Source organism: Sinocyclocheilus grahami, unplaced genomic scaffold (assembly GCF_001515645.1).
Source record: "Sinocyclocheilus grahami isolate Dianchi unplaced genomic scaffold, SAMN03320097.WGS_v1.1 scaffold691.1, whole genome shotgun sequence".
In the NCBI taxonomy this organism is placed as follows: domain Eukaryota; kingdom Metazoa; phylum Chordata; class Actinopteri; order Cypriniformes; family Cyprinidae; genus Sinocyclocheilus; species Sinocyclocheilus grahami.
In genome coordinates this window covers 474,205-492,627 of record NW_015505870.1, presented here as the reverse complement: position 1 = coordinate 492,627, position 18,423 = coordinate 474,205, and the positions used below count along the sequence as shown (strand labels likewise).

The window sequence follows — 18,423 nt, the reverse complement described above, 5'->3', positions numbered from 1 at the left end:
GATTCATCCGCCTAAATAAATAGTCCAACTAATAAAAAGACAAATTAGACTTTACAGCTTAAATAAACATTTTTGTGTGGAAGAATTAAGTGTTTTAACAAAAATATGAGCTTCACATTTCTATTTGTTTAATTGTTGTTTTTAAAATAGACTGATCTCATTTTCTGTGGTAATCGACTGCACATCTGCCATTCCTGGAATGTTAATATTTATAAAGACAGTGTAAATATTAGCCTATAATTTATAGTAATTATTAAAATAAATAATGTTATATAATTATGGTGACTTTAAAATAAGGACCCATTAGTTAACATTAGTTAATGCATTAACTAACAATGAGCATTTGTTACAGTAATCTTTGTTATCATCAGTTAACATTAACGGTAGCTTTGAATTTAATAACGTATTAGCAAATGTTGTAATGAACATTATACTTCATAAATATTTTTAAAGTATTTTCATTGTTATTTCATGTGAAAAGGATAGTTCACCCAAAAATGAAAATTCTGTCATAATTTCTGTCTTCATGAATTTCTTTCTTCTGTTATCTTCACAAGATATTTTGAAGAATGTCAATTGACTTCCATAGTACAGAGTAAAAAAAAAACAAAAGACGTCTCATTTCAACTGTTTGGTTACACACCTTCAAAATATTTTTGTGTTCAACAGAAGAAAGACACTCATTCAGGTTTGTAACAACATGAGGCTGAATAAATTCATTTTTGGGGGAACTATCCCTTTAACTAATGTAGTAAACTAATGTTAAGAAATGGAGTGTTATTGTAAAGTGATGCCAATTATTATTTACTACTGAACCCACCTTTGAATTGATCAAGGGCTTTCTTGATATCATCTTCTTTCAAAAGGTTTTTCATGGCCATCTTGACAGCTAGAAGAGCCAGACAGATAGAGAGAGAGGAATATTAGGTGCTAATAACTAATATAAACGATGCCAAAATGTGTGTGTGTGTGTGTGTGAATCAACACTACAGGATTTCCCAGCAGGCTTTGAGCAGCACAAGGACAGACTGAAAAACAGTCATTTAGTCTTTTTTCCGTTTGCAGTTAAATGCTAGGAAAACTATTATCTAATTCATTACATTCTGTTTTGCAATAGTATATGCATGTGACATACATAACACAATACACTTATGCAATAGTAGATTTATGAAATGGAAGTGGGTTGAGTTTATTTTGATTGCTAGGGCATTTACAGTCATGCTCTAATCCAGTGCTAATTTTATTGTGTCGTCTTGATTATCTGTTTATATTAGTCATGCCTTTCACCTCTGAGATGGCTAGCCATTCCTTTAACTACTACACGCAGGTTTTTTATTACTACAAACATTTTACCTGATGTCTGTACATCGGATTTTTGCCATTCTCTAAAACTTGAAACATACTTTTAATCAAGTACACAAACACAAACCCTTCTAGCTGTGATTTCAAGCTTGGTTTCATGTGTTGATGCATTATGATGCACCAAAACTCAATTTATAATGCCACAAAGGTGCGTGTTGAAATTGCCACTAGTGTCCACAAGGGGCACTATAGTATAATTAGCATAAACCGTTTTCTTCTTTGGTGTTCATGCATTTCATTGAACGAGTTTGTGTTCTTGCTATTACAAACCTGTTTGATGAGTTCAACTTTGGTTGATAAATTTAAATTGCATTGAAAAATTAAAGAAACTAGTAGTTACGTTTTGTTTCAAATTTAAGTATTGATACCACAAATGTTGCCGACAAATTTTGATTCTCAAGTTAATATGATTCTCCTGTCAATATCCAAATGGCAGTTACTATTCCAAAGGTACTGATGTTAAACCAAATCCTCCTGCTGTATCAGCTTACTATTAGATCCATTAGTGTCCAAGCTCAGGCAACTGCTGTAATGAACACTAACCAACAATGAGCTCCACTGCCAAGAGAACAGATTTGATTGCTCTCATCTCAGCCTCTCATGATTGCAAGAGTTCCTGTCACCCGTAAATAACTTTACAGCATTCGTACGTTGCAAAGGTGGCATGCGTAAAGCATGACAGCTGTGTATGTGTTTGTATGTTTGTCTATTTAAGTTGAGGTATGTTTCATCCAAGTGTGTTGGGTTTGGGCTGGGCAGAAAGGCCTTCAGAGAAGAATGTGTTTGCCCTCTTGAGAAACTCTATCCTTCTGTAGTTTAGATTATATATGTGTGGAGGGGAGTGAGCTCACAGATTATAAAGTAACATTTGAGGTGTCTTCGTTATGATGCTAAGAGAGATCTGACTGCTTAACCCCATCTAACCCTTCACAACTGCAACAGCCAATCAGAGCGCAGCGTTTAAAACCTGATGTTGAATGTACGAAAGTGTACATTTGACATTTTCCAAGTAAATTACAAAAATCTTATCCTAAAATTGTCATGTTGAGACCATGAGAAATAACAGAATACTAAAAGAAACCATTAGCTATCTAATTCTAGTACAACAAACGAAGATAATACAAATGTAAAAATATAAGGCATGACAGATGAGATGGTGTTTTCTTAACGATTCTTCTTTGAACACTAGGCGTTTACGAGCTCTATACAAGTATTTATGCAGCTGCCAAAGTAACTTTGCCAATGAAAACTACAAATAGATATAAATCACACAGAAAGTTCTAAAGCACAATGAAAAACAATATTTTGACTATTTGGATTTCAGACTTTCTGACAAACAGTCATCTAAAAAGTCACAAGCTCAGCTTTTACAGTGTAAAAATAAATATAACTGAGGCACCATTTGGGGTCACACCAGTCTGGAGAATGTCAGTTCTTTGAGGAACCCACAAAACCCACAAGTTCCTGCAAGAATGGTCAATTAAATATATATATATATATATATCCTAGTGAACTGCCTTGCTGTCTACTGCCTACATTCTGACTCAAATGGAAATAGGTGACTGATTTGAAATGCTCCTCCTGGACAGCAACCTAGCACACCACAGGAGACGCGACTCACAATTGATTCAAATTGACTATACCAGTTCAGTCCATTGGAGCTCAATAGCGATTGTCCACTTATTCAGTGACCTTGGTACTGAAGTGTTTTCCCAATTCATTTTCTTGATAGGCATGTAAAAAATGTTTGTCAAGAATTCTAAAATCTAGATGTTAAACAAAACCAACCAGCTCTGAAATGAAGTACAAAATTATATTAAAAAAATACAAAAAAGTACATGAACAAAACTGAATTTAAAAATGATGGCACAATATATAGCTATCGGCTTTAAGTCATTGATCCTAAGTATAAAATACATTTTACGTGAAGCTTAAGGCCTGCTGACACCAACACAAATGTTTGACACTAAAATTCGGTCCAGTTTTTGCATGTGATTTGTCTGTTCAGACGGATAAATAAAAAAATGGCAGACAAACTGAATGAAATTGTACTTTCATTCTCTGACAGTAGGTGGAACTTATAGAAAATCAGAAATACCCTTGAACAAAAAGACTTGAATGCAACCCTGACTCAAATGGAAATAGGTGACTGATTTGAAATGCTCCTCCTGGACAGCATCCTAGCACACCACAGGAGATGCGACTCACAATTGATTCAAATTGACTATACCAGTTCAGTCCATTGGAGCTCAATAGCGATTGTCCACTTATTCAGTGACCTTGGTACTGAAGTGTTTTCCCAATTCATTTTCTTGATGGGCATGTAAAAATTGTTTGTCAAGAATTCTAAAATCTAGATGTTAAACAAAACCAACCAGCTCTGAAATGAAGTACAAAATTATATTAAAAAAATACAAAAAAGTACATGAACTACTCATCGCACAAAGCATTGCATATGGCAAAACTGAATTTAAAAATGATGGCACAATATATAGCTATCGGCTTTAAGCCATTGATCCTAAGTATAAAATACATTTTACGTGAAGCTTAAGGCCTGCTGACACCAACACAAATGTTTGACACTAAAATTCGGTCCAGTTTTTGCATGTGATTTGTCTGTTCAGACGGATAAATAAAAAAATGGCAGACAAACTGAATGAAATCGTACTTTCATTCTCTGACAGTAGGTGGAACTTATAGAAAATCAGAAATACCCTTGAACAAAAAGACTTGAATGCAACTTTCTGTTTCTGAAACCCGGAAAAGAAGTCAATATTCACATGTTTGCATCAGCTGTTCTGATTTTTGTTGTAATGTGACTAAGAGCCTGTCCACACGGAGACGCGTTTAGCTGTATACGTAAACATTTTGTATCGTTATAGCTTTACTAAAGCAAAATCAAATATTACGAAAACAAAAATGTTTGTATACAGCACGCAAGGTGCTTCCTTTCTATTTCTTGGTGAATACAATTTTTTGGTTTCCTCATATTGGTGGCAGTCAAGGTGGGGGGCCACAACCATCTCCACACTCTGTGACAGAGTCAGGTCTGTGGATATATGGCATGATAATCGGAGGCCCTGTGTTGGTGTAATACATATGAGCAGGTGTTTGTGAGTTTTGTTTTTTATTACTGTGTATATGTGATGTATCGCAACATTTACAGTGTTGGTCACAGTGCAGCCTGTCGTATCGAGATTAATGAATGACTGTGTGTGCTTGTCAACTCTCAGCAGTTTCTCTTTGGCACCTCGGAAAGTGGCACTCAATCCTGTCGTCTCAACTAACTGATGTGAAATACTTACCACATAAACACACACACACACACACACACACACACACACACATGATAAACAGCACAGTCATTTACAGTCTTCTCCTGTGCAGTTTGTATTTATTTACTTGTTTATTTTATATACTTTATACTGATTTTATAGCATCTATTACTTAAAATAATTATTGCATATCTATATACACTAGTAATTAAAATATTATATAAAATAAAATGCATTTATATGTATTATTTATCATTTTATATTTTATATAAAACAAATTACATATACATTTAGATTTAAAAAGTACAATAAATATATATAACCAAGCAGGGGCATTTGTTTTTGTATGTATGTATGTATTTATTTTTATTTAACTGACTCTTGACCTCTGTTTTGTAAGTAATCCACCCAGCACTGTGTGTGTGTGTGTGTGTGTGTGTGTGTGTCTATATACAGTATATATATATCTATTCTGTTAGTTTTCATGGTCAGAACAAGAAACGGAGCCCTGACCAGGCAAAAATCTGTCTTCCTCTTAGGGATTCCCTTTTACCACAGCACTTCCCATCTGTTAAATTTCGAAATATTGTTACTGTAGCTTGATCCATACATGACTAATCTAGTCTCTCTCTCTCTGTACTGTTAGACCCTCTGTTCTCTCACCATGCAAGAGTGTTTCACTATTACATTACCCTGCCTCAGCAATACTCATACACGGGGCTCGCTGCGCAAAAGAAAAACGAAGACAGAAAGAAAGGCATAGGGAGACAGAAATAAAAAGAAAACGGATCCACAAATGCACTGTCCTACTGCTAATAAATAAGGAGTGATGAGAGGACGGAGAAGGGAGGATGAAAATGGTGATTGGTCAAAAGGAACTTACAGTCGTTCACACGGAACATACTGCTTTCCCATTGTTTTTGTAATCATGCGCTAGGATAAACGAACACGTTTGACTGTTGCACTCCCGCCTTTCTAAAAACATGGTGTTCAGGTTAAAAGTTCAATTAATAATCTTGCATTTCCAATTGAAGCGCGACATTACAAAACTACCGTTACAATTATAATCAATATCAACAACTTCATTCATTATGACCTTGATTATAAAGTGAATAGTTTTGGTCCTGTATCGGTCAATACAGTTTTTCAGACGCACAATTATTATGCTTTCGTATTCATTATTTTAGATATGGCTATTTTCACTAAACCAGGGGTCTTTAAATTCGGTCCCGGAGGGCCGGTGTCCTGCAGAGTTTAACTCCAACTTGCCTCAACACACCTGCCTGGAAGTTTCTAGTAGCCTATCCCTCGTAAGATCTTGATTAGCTAGTTTAGTTTGACGTGTGACAAATGAAAACAAAATTTGTTCTAAAATCGGCTCAAAATATCAAACATGTTTGATATCCTCCGACTGGATGGAATCAGTTTGGAGTTAAAAAATCGAAGACTGTGACCATCAAACACTATATGATTTTCTATTGAATCTGTCAACTCAAATCTGCAGAATGGCTCTAACTTTCGGCAACTATTGTCAGCTTCTCCAGACAGTAAATCTTGCCAAAATCGTGTAGTGTATTCCAGCATTTAATGAGTCTTCATTTCATATATGTAAACAACATTTACATCATTTTTTTTAAAGATTTATTTTTGGCGCTTTATGCCTTTTTATTTAGATTGGACAGTAGGTCAACAGGAAGTAAAGTGGGTGAGAGAGAGAGGGAGGTGGGATCAGGAAAGGTCCACAAGCCAGGACTCGAACTCGGGACTCCTGAAGTGCAAAAGCGCTACATGTCGGCACGCTGCCCACGAGGCCATCGGCACCGACAACATTTACATCATTTAATTTCATATAAATTTTTTAGGTGTAAAATATATTTCTCCTGAAGGATACAAAGAAACACACATTAGCAGACATTAGTTGACATACAATGGGCAAACCTGAGAACAGTCTTGATATGTTGTTGCACTCTCTTCTGAAACTCACAAATGAGATCTTTTCTCAGTAGAAACATCTGAGAAGCAGGAGACTTACGAGTCTACAGGAAACAACTGACATATTAAAGAGATCTCATTTGTGATTGGTGTGACTGACAGTTTTAAAGACAACATGAAATAATATTTGCAACACATTTTACTTATATAAATGTAAGGCGGGACTTCATTTTATAATTTTGTAATTCAATAACTTTTTTGACAGCCCTAATCATTTCACATCTTTATATAATTATGCATACATGAAGCATACTAACTATTTCCAGCACTGTTTGGCTGTTATAAACAAGAGAACATCTTGACAAAATATTTATTTATGTATATATTTAGGATCGTTAAATCATTTGTTACTTTGCAGATGGTCTGTTTGGTGCCACCTAGTGGTCACTCATTATCAATGCATCTCAATCCTTCACAAGCCCTTAATTCTACTGATGTTCCTTGGTGGAATAGTTAAAGGGGTCATATGATGTTGCTAAAAAGAACATTATTTTGTGTATTTGGTGTAATGAAATGTGTTTATGCGGTTTAAGGTTCAAAAAACACATTATTTTCCACATACTGTACATTATTGTTTCTCCTCTATGCCCCGCCTTTCTGAAACGTGTTTATTTTTACAAAGCTCATCGGTCTGAAAAGCGAGGTGTGCTGTGATTGGCCAGCTATCCAGTGCGTTGTGATTGGCCGAATACCTCAAGCGTGTGACGGAAATGTTACGCCCCTCACCATACTGTGATGATGCCCTGTCCGGCTGGAGCGACGAGACAAAAACATTAAAACCCATTATAAACGAGGCATTCGTTGCATCCAGTGGGGACATAATTACGGATTATAATGCGTGTCCTCTTTTGGAAGACCAAACAAAGTAGTTTAGCTTTCACAACGAAACATACGGCGGGCTTGAGTGAGCAGAGGCAGGTGGGCTTGAGAACGGCTTCGATGAAGGAGCGGCCGGCGGGCTTGCGGCAACCACATGTGACGACCCCGGGCTGGACTCCGCTTCGTCCACGGTGAAAGCCGATCCGGCGATCCACAGCGTATAAAATGTGTTGCACACAAATGAATATTTGGGTTGAAGTGTTCTGGAACAGTGTTGTAAATACAACTTAACCACTGATTTCTAGTCGTGTCCTCTTTTGGAAGACCAAACAAAGTAGTTTAGCTTTCACAACGAAACATACGGCGGGCTTGAGTGAGCAGAGGCAGGTGGGCTTGAGAACGGCTTCGATGAAGGAGCGGCCGGCGGGCTTGCGGCAACCACATGTGACGACCCCGGGCTGGACTCCGCTTCGTCCACGGTGAAAGCCGAGCCACAGCGCGAGCCACAGCGCGAAGTTGATGTATTTCCTCAGCGACCAGCACGGATCAGCTCTAGGCATGACGAAGCAGATATCATCCTCTTTTAGAAGACCAAACAAAGTAGTTTCTCTTTCACAACGAAACACAGCTTCTTCACGACATGGTGGCAGCAACAATACTACAGCGAGAATAAAAGTTACGCCTTCTTTCTAAAAAATCTCCTCATGCAATTTTAAAACATTTAGCTGTTATTTATAAAAAGACTAAATTTGTTAAGTGAACCTTTAAAGTTTAAGTGTGTAATTTCTGATTGATTATACTGTTATACTGGCACCAAATAAAAATGCTAAATTAATTATAGGTTTCCGAAATAGGTATTATTTATAAAATAATAGTGATAATAGAAGTGAATGTTTATTTATTTATGTATTTATTATTATTATTATTTTAAGAGTTATCACTGTGGCCATATCAAAATTCTTTGTTTCTTTTTTTTGACCAACTTGACGGTTCAATCATGCAACCAATATAGTGAGTTGTGGGCGGGGCTATCTGTTTAGCTGACCAATAGCAGATTGGAGCAGATCATTCAATATTTTTGCAACGCCATTTGGTGACATAAGCATTGTGCAGAAATTACAACATAAAGATTAAAGATAAAGATAAGATAAAGATAAATTTGCTGCTGAAATGTTTTAAGACTTGTGAAAGAAATAAACAAATTAAATGATTTAATCTTTAAAACCTTTAAAGGGGTCAAAGGATGCTTTTTTAAAGATCATTATTTTGTGTATTTGGTGTAACAGAATATGTTGACATGCTTTAATGTTCAAAAACAACATTATTTTTCAAATACTGTACATTATTGTAGGTCCTCTATGCCCCGCCTCTCTCAAACGCTTCGTTTTCTACAAAGTCCCTCCTTCCGACAAGCGCAGTCTGCTCTGATTGGCCAGCTGACCCAGTGCATTGTGATTGGCCGAACACCACAAGCACTCGTCGGAAATGAATCGTCTGCATACAGCAGGCATCTGATCTTTGAGTTGTGTAGGGTGAGGCCAGGGGCTGCAGATCGCTCCAGACTGCTCGCCAGTTCATTGATGTAAATGTTAAATAACATTGGGCTTAAGCAGCAGCCCTGTCTCACTCCACGCTCCTGGGAAAGATACTTTGTACGCTTGGTGCTGATCTTTGCGCCACATTTACTTTCAGTGTACATTGATTTGATAAGCTCATAGGTTTTACCTCCTATGCCACTTTCAATAAGTTTGTAGAATAGTCCTTGGTGCCAAATTGAGTCAAAAGCTTTTTTAAAGTCAATAAAGCATGCATATATTTTACCTTTATCTTGGTTAACATGTTTTTCAATTAGAGTATGTAATGTATAGATGTGATAAAATATACGGTAATTTGGTAAAAATCCGATTTGGCTTCTGCTCAGTACATTGTGTGTGGTGATGAAGTCTAATAGTCGAGCGTTTATTATGCTACAGAATAACTTTCCCAGGTTGCTGCTCACACAGATGCCTCTGTAGTTGTTAGGATCAAATTGATCTCCGTTTTTAAAGATTGGTGTTATCAAGCCTTGATTCCAGATGTCAGGGAAGTAACCATGCGTTATTTGTTGTGTGCCGGTGCACGTGTAGTATATTTTTACAGAGTTCTGCATGCAGGGTCTCGATCGGATGTTTTTCCCATTTGGTGAAACTTTGATTGGGATTTGTCAGTGGACCCCACACCTCACTGCCATAGAGGGCAATGGGCTCAATTACTGATTCTAATATTTTCAGCCAAATTCTAATGGGGATCTCTATAGGACATTGCCGTTTGATGGCGTAGAAGGCCCTGCGTGCTTTATCTCTCAGTTCATTCACAGCATGATTAAAGTTTCCCGTGGATGTGATTTTCAAACCCAGGTAGTTGTAGTGTGATGTGTGTGTTATCTGCTGAGTGCCTAATGTAAATGTGTGTGGTGTTCCCTGGGATCTGGATCTTTTCTGAAAGATCATAATTCTGGTTTTCTTCAGGTTGACTGTCAGAGCCCAGGTCTGGCAGTATTGCTGTAGCAGGTCCATGTTCTGCTGTAAAGCGTGTTGAGTGGGAGACAGCAGAAGCAGGTCGTCTGCATACAGCAGGCATCTGATCTGTGAGGTGTGTAGGGTGAGGCCAGGGGCTGCAGATCGCTCCAGACTGCTCGCCAGTTCATTGATGTAGATGTTAAATAGCATTGGGCTTAAGCAGCAGCCCTGTCTCACTCCACGCTCCTGGGAAAGATACCTCGTACGTTTGGTGCTGATTTTTACGCCACATTTACTTTCAGTGTACATTGATTTGATAAGGTCATAGGTTTTACCTCCTATGCCACTTTCAATAAGTTTGTAGAATAGTCCTTGGTGCCAAATTGAGTCAAAAGCTTTTTTAAAGTCAATAAAGCATGCATATATTTTACCTTTATCTTGGTTAACATGTTTTTCAATTAGAGTATGTAATGTATAGATGTGATCAGATGTACGGTAATTTGGTAAAAATCCGATTTGGCTTCTGCTCAGTACATTGTGTGTGGTGATGAAGTCTAATAGTCGAGCGTTTATTATGCTACAGAATAACGTTCCCAGGTTGCTGCTCACACAGATGCCTCTGTAGTTGTTAGGATCAAATTGATCTCCGTTTTTAAAGATTGGTGTTATCAAGCCTTGATTCCAGATGTCAGGGAAGTAACCTACACTCAGAAGCACATTGAATAGTTTTAGAATGGCCAATTGGAATTTACTACTTGTGTGTTTTATCATTTCGTTTAATATCTCATCAGGTCCAGATGCTTTTTTGAGTTGGAGTTTTTTGATTTTTTTTCTTTAAGTTCTTTATCAGTTATTGGGAAATCTAATGGGTTTTGGTTATCTTTGATTGCTAATTCTAGTTTTTCCAGTTGGTTGATTGTTTGATTTTGCTTACAGTTTGTGTCTGTTTGTACTTTATTAAACAATGTTTGGAAATTACTTTCCCATATTTCTCCATTTTGTATAGCCAATTCTTCATGATCAGTTTTTCTCAGATTGTTCTAATTTTCCCAAAATTGGTTTGTGTTCACTGACTTCTCAATTATTTGAGCCCATATCAGCCCATCTATATGGCTTTCTGATGTTGTACAGCTTACTGGTCTTTGTGTTAAAGCTATTTTCTGTCTTTTTGAGATGCACAGTGATTTGACTGTGATCAGACAGAGGGGTTAGTTCTCTAACAGTGAATGATCTGCGAGATGAAGTATCTATGTCTCTTATCATATAATCAACTGTGCTGTTCCCCAGAGGTGAGCAAAATGTGAATCTCCCTAAAGTGTCTCCTCGTAACCTACCGTTGATGATATACAGACCCAGGCTTCGACAGAGCTGCAGGAGGACTTTTCCATTCTTATTTACTATAGCATCATGGTTATTTTTGTGGATATGGGAGAATGTGTTATTAATAGCAGACAGTTTGTTGTTGATATATTTGCTCCCCTGTGCATCGGTGAAGTCCGGCTGTAGTCCTGTTCTTGCGTTCCGGTCCCCGCAGATGAGCACGTTTCCCTGGGCCTGGAAGTGGCTTGTCTCTTCTTCTAATGTGGAGAACATGTCTTCACTGTAGTAGGGGGACTCTGATGGCGGGATGTATATGGCACACAGGAATATATATTTTCTGGATGGGAGCAGTTCCTTGTGGATTTTAAGCCAGGTGTAGTATTTGCCTTGCTTTACTGTGTTGATGTTGTTGTGGAATTGTGATTTGTACCAGATGATTTGTCCTCTGAGTCTCTTCCCTGTCGGACTGTGTTGAGTTTTTGTGATGGTAGGATGATTTCTCTGTAGTTGGGTGGGCAGCGGGTGATGGTTTCTGCCCTGCTCCATGTCTCCTGTAGAATTATAATATCCATCTCTTTGATGCTCTTCTGAAATTCTGTGTTTGAACTCTTTAGTCCAAAGGCTACTCGGCTACTGCCCTTCGCTGCTCGTAAGTCGTTGGTCCCTGTGTGGATTATGATGTGCTTGTTTCATTCAGATTTTTATCAGATAAGATCTGAAGAGCCTTGCTGGTATTTGGGCACCACATTTTCTGTGCTTTCATTTTTGGAAACAAGAGTTTCTCATTTATATATTTTCCGTTGGAGTTGATGAGAATAAGAGCTTCTGTTTGGGTGGGGTTGTGTGGAGCTGTGTGGTGGGCTCTCTCTCTCGCACGCTCGCTTGCGCACACACACACACACAAACACACACACACACACACGATGCGCAAAACTCCGCATTTGAACAGTCAATAGCAAATACTTAAACTAATAACAAAACAGTAACTGATTCAGAAGCGCAGATTGTCATAGCAAAGTCAGAATTACCTTCTCTCCTAGGTTCACGCAACAGTCATCCATAAAATGCATTGCTGTTCTGTTGTAAGTAATCTTAAAGATTCCTAATGCATCTACTTTCGGAAGGCCAAATAAAGTACTTTTGCTTTCGCCTAGAAACACACAACGTCTCCCTGACATGGCTGCATCAACACTAACTGCGGTTACTGAAACCACACCTTCTTTCTTTGCGTGCACATTTGGGCGGCATTATGCAAATATTTCCACATATTGAGGTTGATATGTGGGGGCGTGTTAGAACGAGCCATTTTAGGGGGGCGTGGCAGAGTCTTAACTTTGATAAAAAAATATCTTTTTGGTTTTGAGACTTTAGTCTTTGCAACTTCAGGGATCTTATCTATGCACAATCAGCTTGTAACACTCCAAAGAGAAAGGAAAACTTGAAATCGCATCATATGACCCCTTTAATGCAGTGTTCACATCCGAGTATGTAGTGCAACCACAATGACTTGTCTCACCTGTTGCAGGTGAGCTGATGTGAATTCCTCTCATACTCGAGCAATAATCAGACTGACTACTGAACTGAAAGAGAAAAAGATTCAACTACAAGACGAGAATGAATCAACGAAAGGTTGTCTGTTTAATTTTTTTTAAGTAGGTCTAAAATTATTTATATATATATATATATACGTGTTTCTTTCACTTTTACCTTTCTTTCTTTCTTTCTTTCCATCGTATTCTCTTGTCAGGTAAATACAATTAAGTTTAAGTGGGCGTTACAGAGGTCGCGTTCTTGCATGATGCATCTCTTGGACTTTGCGTCGCGTCTCGCTGAGCGTTTTTAAACAATCAAGTAAAAAGAACATTTCAAATTTGTTTCCACTTGAAACATTTCAGTAGCATGTTTCGAACCGCTTAACGACGTGCTAGTATGTAAACATCTCATACTAAAGTCCCCCACCGGGACTCTTTCAGTTCCCCTTTAAACAACTTTAAACCCGCCTCAGAAAACCACCAGCAGCTTCACTTCCACTTTACGGAACTAAACTCTGTCTGTCTCTGTCTGTGAGCGTCTGAAGAGCTCTGAATCCCGCATCATCCAGCATGTCTCTCCCGCAACAGCTGCGCGATGAAAGGTGAGCGAAATCATGTCTTTGTAATTATTTACTCATGAATTATTTAGACATGAGTCGCTTTCAGGGCGTAGTGTGTGTGTACTATTTAGTTTAACTTGTAGCTATACTTTAAATATGCTGTGGTATAGTTACTATAATACAATGTTCAGTAGTACAGTACATGGTTGTAGGTTGTAGTATACTATGAAACTAAATAGACTACTTAGTCTAGTGTAGTTCACTCAACATATAGACTAGTCCACCATGTGTCATACTATACTATGTACAGTAGGCCTACTAACCACATTAAAAAACAACAATTAATGAATCTGTAACTTTGAGTAGTTGAACGTTTTCAATATTTAATACAAGATTGTGACAATGATGATTACTCAGAAAATTATTGAAATGTATCACATAAATTAAAAAGAAAAAGTAAATTGTGGGTCAGAAACTTTATTTTAAAACTTTGATATATCCACATAGAAAAGTATTCTCATCTCAGAAAGTATAATTTAGACAACTATGAAACATTTGATTTCTGATTATTATTATTGTTAATAATAATAAAAGTGCCTTAACAAAAAAACTAAACAAAACAAATAAATATATATATGTAAATTATGTGTACACATATAACACATATTTTAAGGTCATATTTTCTGTGCTAATCAAAATGTTTGTAACATTTGTTCACCGGACAGTGATTTCGACCAGCTTCCAGACAACATCCCGGTCACTGCAACCATTGCTGATATTGAGGAGAAGAAAGGTTTCATTGTTTACTGTGTGAGTTTCCCCAGACCTGAACCCCTGTCGTTGACCTTTCCTCTAGTCTGCCTGTCTTCTATAATTTGTCTGCCTTATAGACTGCCTATTACCTGTGATTTATGTTTAACCAACAGCCACAAAATACTAGATGTTTGACATGCCAGTCTTAAATATTTTTTAATTGTTTGTCTGTGTACACGCCTGTCAGATTGGCGTCTTCTGCCATTGTGTCACTCTCAATGTTTTTACATTTCTTACACTACTACATACCTTAGTCTTTGATTTGTTTGTTCTTTATCACCTTTTTACAGAGGTTCGTGATTGAGGTGAAGACCAAAGGCAACAGTAAATACCTGATCTACAGAAGGTATCGTCAGTTCTTCACTCTGCACCAGAGTTTGGAGCTTAAATACTCAGCTGAAGCCCAGCCGGGATACTACATCTGCCAACTACCTACTCTGCCAGGTCTGTGACTAAGCCGCTGTTGCACAGTCTCAACTAAAACAACAGCAATATAGAGCTCTGGGGAAATCTAGGTTCAGTAGCACAGGCCTCATACACACTGCAGCTAAATATGGTTGTCATGTCACTACTGTAAGCGCTTAATCCCATTTGGAGCAACAGCCACATAAGTACTAAATTCAACTCCCCGAAAGCTCAGGTAGTGACAACTGAAGTTTAATTAAATTTTTGCAGTATGGGAACTGAACAACAAGTTGGTTAGATATGGGTATGGGTCACCATACTTGGCCACACATCACTTCACTTCACTAGATGCATTGCGTAAATTGGCATAGTCCATGAAAGTTCTTGCTTAAGGTTCACCGCACAACCAGAGCTAGTGGAATTAGTTTCCACAACCTTCAGCAAGGCCATGAACTTATTACAGGATCAGTACACCTTAAGCAGGGTTGTCCAATCCTGCTCCTGGAGGGCCACTCTTCTACAACCTGCTCCAACCCACCTGCCTGGAAGTTTATAGCAATTCTGAAGATCTTGAATATCTGGTTCAGGTGTGTTTGCTTAGGGTTGGTGCTAAACTCTGCAGAAATGTGGCCCTCTAGGATCAGGATTGGACACTCCCACCTTTGAACAACCTGAGGTCAAGTGCCTCGCATAAGAGCGCAATGATCATTACTTGGATTGTCACCAAACTGACGGCAGCCAAAAGTCATCTCTCTGACAATCTGACCCAAGTCCCAAAACTCGACATTCAACACTGAATAACGTTCGACAAGGATGACGAAGCACAGGTACTGTCAAGATGAAAGCAGAAGAAACAAGTACGACCAGATAGATAAGATTTGTGAGGCCATAACTTCAACCCATCAGCTAATGATCACCTGGATGAGGATGATTCCTCAGGAATTTAGGTGTGTGGAGCTCAGAAAAATCAAAGAAGATGTTCAAAAAACAATAATAGGCTAGATCAGGGGTGCCATATCCTGCTCCTGGAGGGCCACTGTCCTGCAGAGTTTAGCTTCAAGCCCCATTGAACACACATGAATCATGGTAAACAAGGTCACCAGGATTACTAGAATCTTCCAGGCAGGTAAGTTGGGACAAGTTGGAGCTGAACTCTGCAGGACGTTGACCCTCCAGGGCCAGGATTGGACACTCCAGGGCTAGACGTAGGAACCAACTGTACGTTTGTAGAAAGGATCTCAAAACACCAGATCATGGATCACACCCTGTGGGAGCCTTTAGACTTAATCACTACACCATCTTCTTCTGTTCCACACCCCGTTGTAATCAGTTGCCATGTATGTTAATTCTCTCCAATGCTGTTCTTCCAGTGTCAAAGTTCACTCCTTAGGAGGACTTTGTCCTTTGAGTACTTAAAGTGTTTCCCACAGAGTTACTGATTAACTAGCACTTCTATGATTGGGAGGAAGAACAGCAGAGACAGATGAAGAGGATAATATTGCATTGTCAGGAAAATGAGATGAGTAGCATCCTTTCGACTGACACCATTGTCTGTCCCTTCTTGCCCTCATCTACTTCCTCTTTATCTATTCACACACAAATATTTGCATGCACAAGGAAATACAGATTTCAAATTTGTTTGAATTTGTTTGCAAGGTCCCAAATGTCTGAGACTGCCTGAGAATTGACAGAACCCAACATCATCACCAGTCAAATTTTAAATGCAATGTGAACCAGTACTTGCTTGAGCACCAGCCCTATAGAAGAAGTAATAACGTCATCTACGTCATCGTAGTAGTGTTGTCTACTCTTGTTTCATTCTCTAGTCTCTAATGTCTTTAACCTCTTCTCTGATCCCTTTTTAATCAGCCTTATGTCTCAGCTCTCTCGCTGTCTCTTTCTCTGTCTCGTTCTTTTTCCCTGTCTGTCCCCTTCTCCGTCTTTGACCAAACAAGTATGTGTATAATTGAATTCAGCAGGAAGGAGAGGTCGTTCTTTGGCACCCTACCCACTGTTTCATTAAGGTCACCTAAAGACTGCAATCCGACGGGCTTCGGTGTCTCTCCATGACTTTCCACCAAAGCTTCTTCAAAGCTTCCTGCCAGCTAAACCTTAACCCAGTGGAGCCAAGTTAAATCAAGCCCAATTATATTACAAATTAGCCTTAGATGTTACTGTCTTCATGACAATTGATTGCTCGAGCCAATGAGTAATATGCATTGATTATGCAATGGAAAGATAATTGGCAAGTTTATATGAGAACATTAGCAATGTCTGCTCTGATGCGCTATAAAGGGATGTCTCCTTGCTTTGCTCGTACCATTCAGATCTCACTAATGTTTATTTAATGCAGATTTATAATAAAGAAGCTTATTAGAAAAGACAGAAAGTGAAGAGAATTAGAAGGAGATTACTTTAAGATTAAAGGGAATTATTGCATAACTATTAAAATTATGTTAAAATTGAATTCAAACCAACTTATATGAATGGATCCATCTTCGTTTTTTTTCTTCTGCTCCCATTCGGATCCCATAAAGTGCCTTGCGTTAATGACAGACCTCTCATCGTTGTTCACTGTGCGCATTATTAACATTTCCATTGGGTGAAATCAAAAATACAAATGAGAAAGTAATTTAGTGTAATATTTGGGCACACATTACGCTAAGCGCTAATTAGCGTTAGCAGTAAAGAGATTCAGAGGCACCCTTCAGCTAGCTTTTGATTGTTTAGTTTACAAACTAATTTGTTTTGAGACATAAATACTTATATCTGCCACTTGTTTGATTTGCCACAGGTAAGGTGTTTATGGGAAACAAAAAGGAGATCGCAGAGAGCAGAATCCCAGAGCTCAACAATTACATGAAGGTGAGTCAGTCTTGAAATTTTGTAGTTTTCAGTTTTATCACAGTCATGTTGTATTGGTAGGAGCTGTGTTTGGTAATTGTTGCACTCGTGTGTTTTGGGGGTTGTAATCTTTGCAGTACGAACAGCACTGTGAAAACAGTTCCTCTTTTTGTTACTTCTCTTTTTTTATTTTTTTATTTTATTTTAAAAAAAAATTTGGATTCAATGACAGACAGTCAAAACTAAATTAAAAAGGGTGATTCTTCAACTATGGGAACTTTTGAGCCTGTGTACTTTAAGAAAATAAACTTTTTACATTCTTACTGATTTAATTTGTAGATATAAAGCACATATACATGCAAATGGAGAATTACGCCATTTGTTCTTTTTTCTAAAAATCATGGAAATTCCCGCCACAGTGTAGTTTTCATCACATCTCAAATGGCATTTTCTGTCCAATAGCATTCAATACTATATTTAAATATGACATTTATCTAAAAAAAAACCCCCATTTGATTTCATTTCCAGTGAAAAACATCCTACTAAACAAGTCTAAACTCCCTCTCTGTTCTTTAGAGGTTGCTTTGTCTGCCTACCTGGGTACTCTTGGACGATCTGATACGGATGTTTTTCTACCAGACCGAGTTGGATAGCCAACAGGTCCCCCGGGCCCTGCGCCGCCTGCGGCCCCCCACACGCAAAGTGTATGAGCCTACCCACAATCTCTCATTTCTCCTTCCAGCACTTCACTGCATACTTTTACAGGATCCTGCTGTTCTGCTAACTTTCTGCTGCCATTATTCAATAGAAAACTTTTGTGGCTTTGTCAGTCACGTCTTTCCGTAAGGAAGACAAACCACAAAGGAGATGCATTTAATTTCTTGTTTAATGTGATTAAATAGATAGCAAATGGAGAATTTAGTTGCTTCTGTGTCTATAAGAGCTCAATAATGTCTCAAAGTAAGTGGTTTGACAAGGTCCAAATCAAATGTCTTGAATGGTT

The 18,423-nt window shown here is 38.1% G+C and overlaps 2 protein-coding genes across 3 annotated transcripts in view; one reads left to right on the top strand and one right to left on the bottom strand.

Moving 5' to 3' along the window:
- Positions 1 to 18,423, bottom strand: part of LOC107559553 (parvalbumin-7) — a 30,536-nt gene that overhangs the window by 3,948 nt on the left and 8,165 nt on the right. The window contains exons 1-2 of one of the 2 annotated variants that reach the window (XM_016243434.1): positions 12,783 to 12,831; positions 821 to 889 (exon numbers count right to left, since the gene is read on the bottom strand). In XM_016243434.1, coding sequence (XP_016098920.1) covers positions 821 to 889; positions 12,783 to 12,816 — 103 coding nt within the window. In that variant the 5' untranslated portion in view covers positions 12,817 to 12,831. Of the gene's footprint in view, positions 1 to 820; positions 890 to 12,782; positions 12,832 to 18,423 lie in introns of those variants that run through there. The other variant, XM_016243435.1, reaches the window with a different exon arrangement.
- The window catches only part of ncf4 (neutrophil cytosolic factor 4), an 18,682-nt gene continuing 13,291 nt past the window's right edge, over positions 13,033 to 18,423 (top strand). The window contains exons 1-5 of the mRNA XM_016243403.1: positions 13,033 to 13,400; positions 14,084 to 14,168; positions 14,462 to 14,615; positions 17,371 to 17,441; positions 17,997 to 18,194. Coding sequence (XP_016098889.1) covers positions 13,369 to 13,400; positions 14,084 to 14,168; positions 14,462 to 14,615; positions 17,371 to 17,441; positions 17,997 to 18,194 — 540 coding nt within the window. The 5' untranslated portion in view covers positions 13,033 to 13,368. The remainder of the gene's footprint in view (positions 13,401 to 14,083; positions 14,169 to 14,461; positions 14,616 to 17,370; positions 17,442 to 17,996; positions 18,195 to 18,423) is intronic.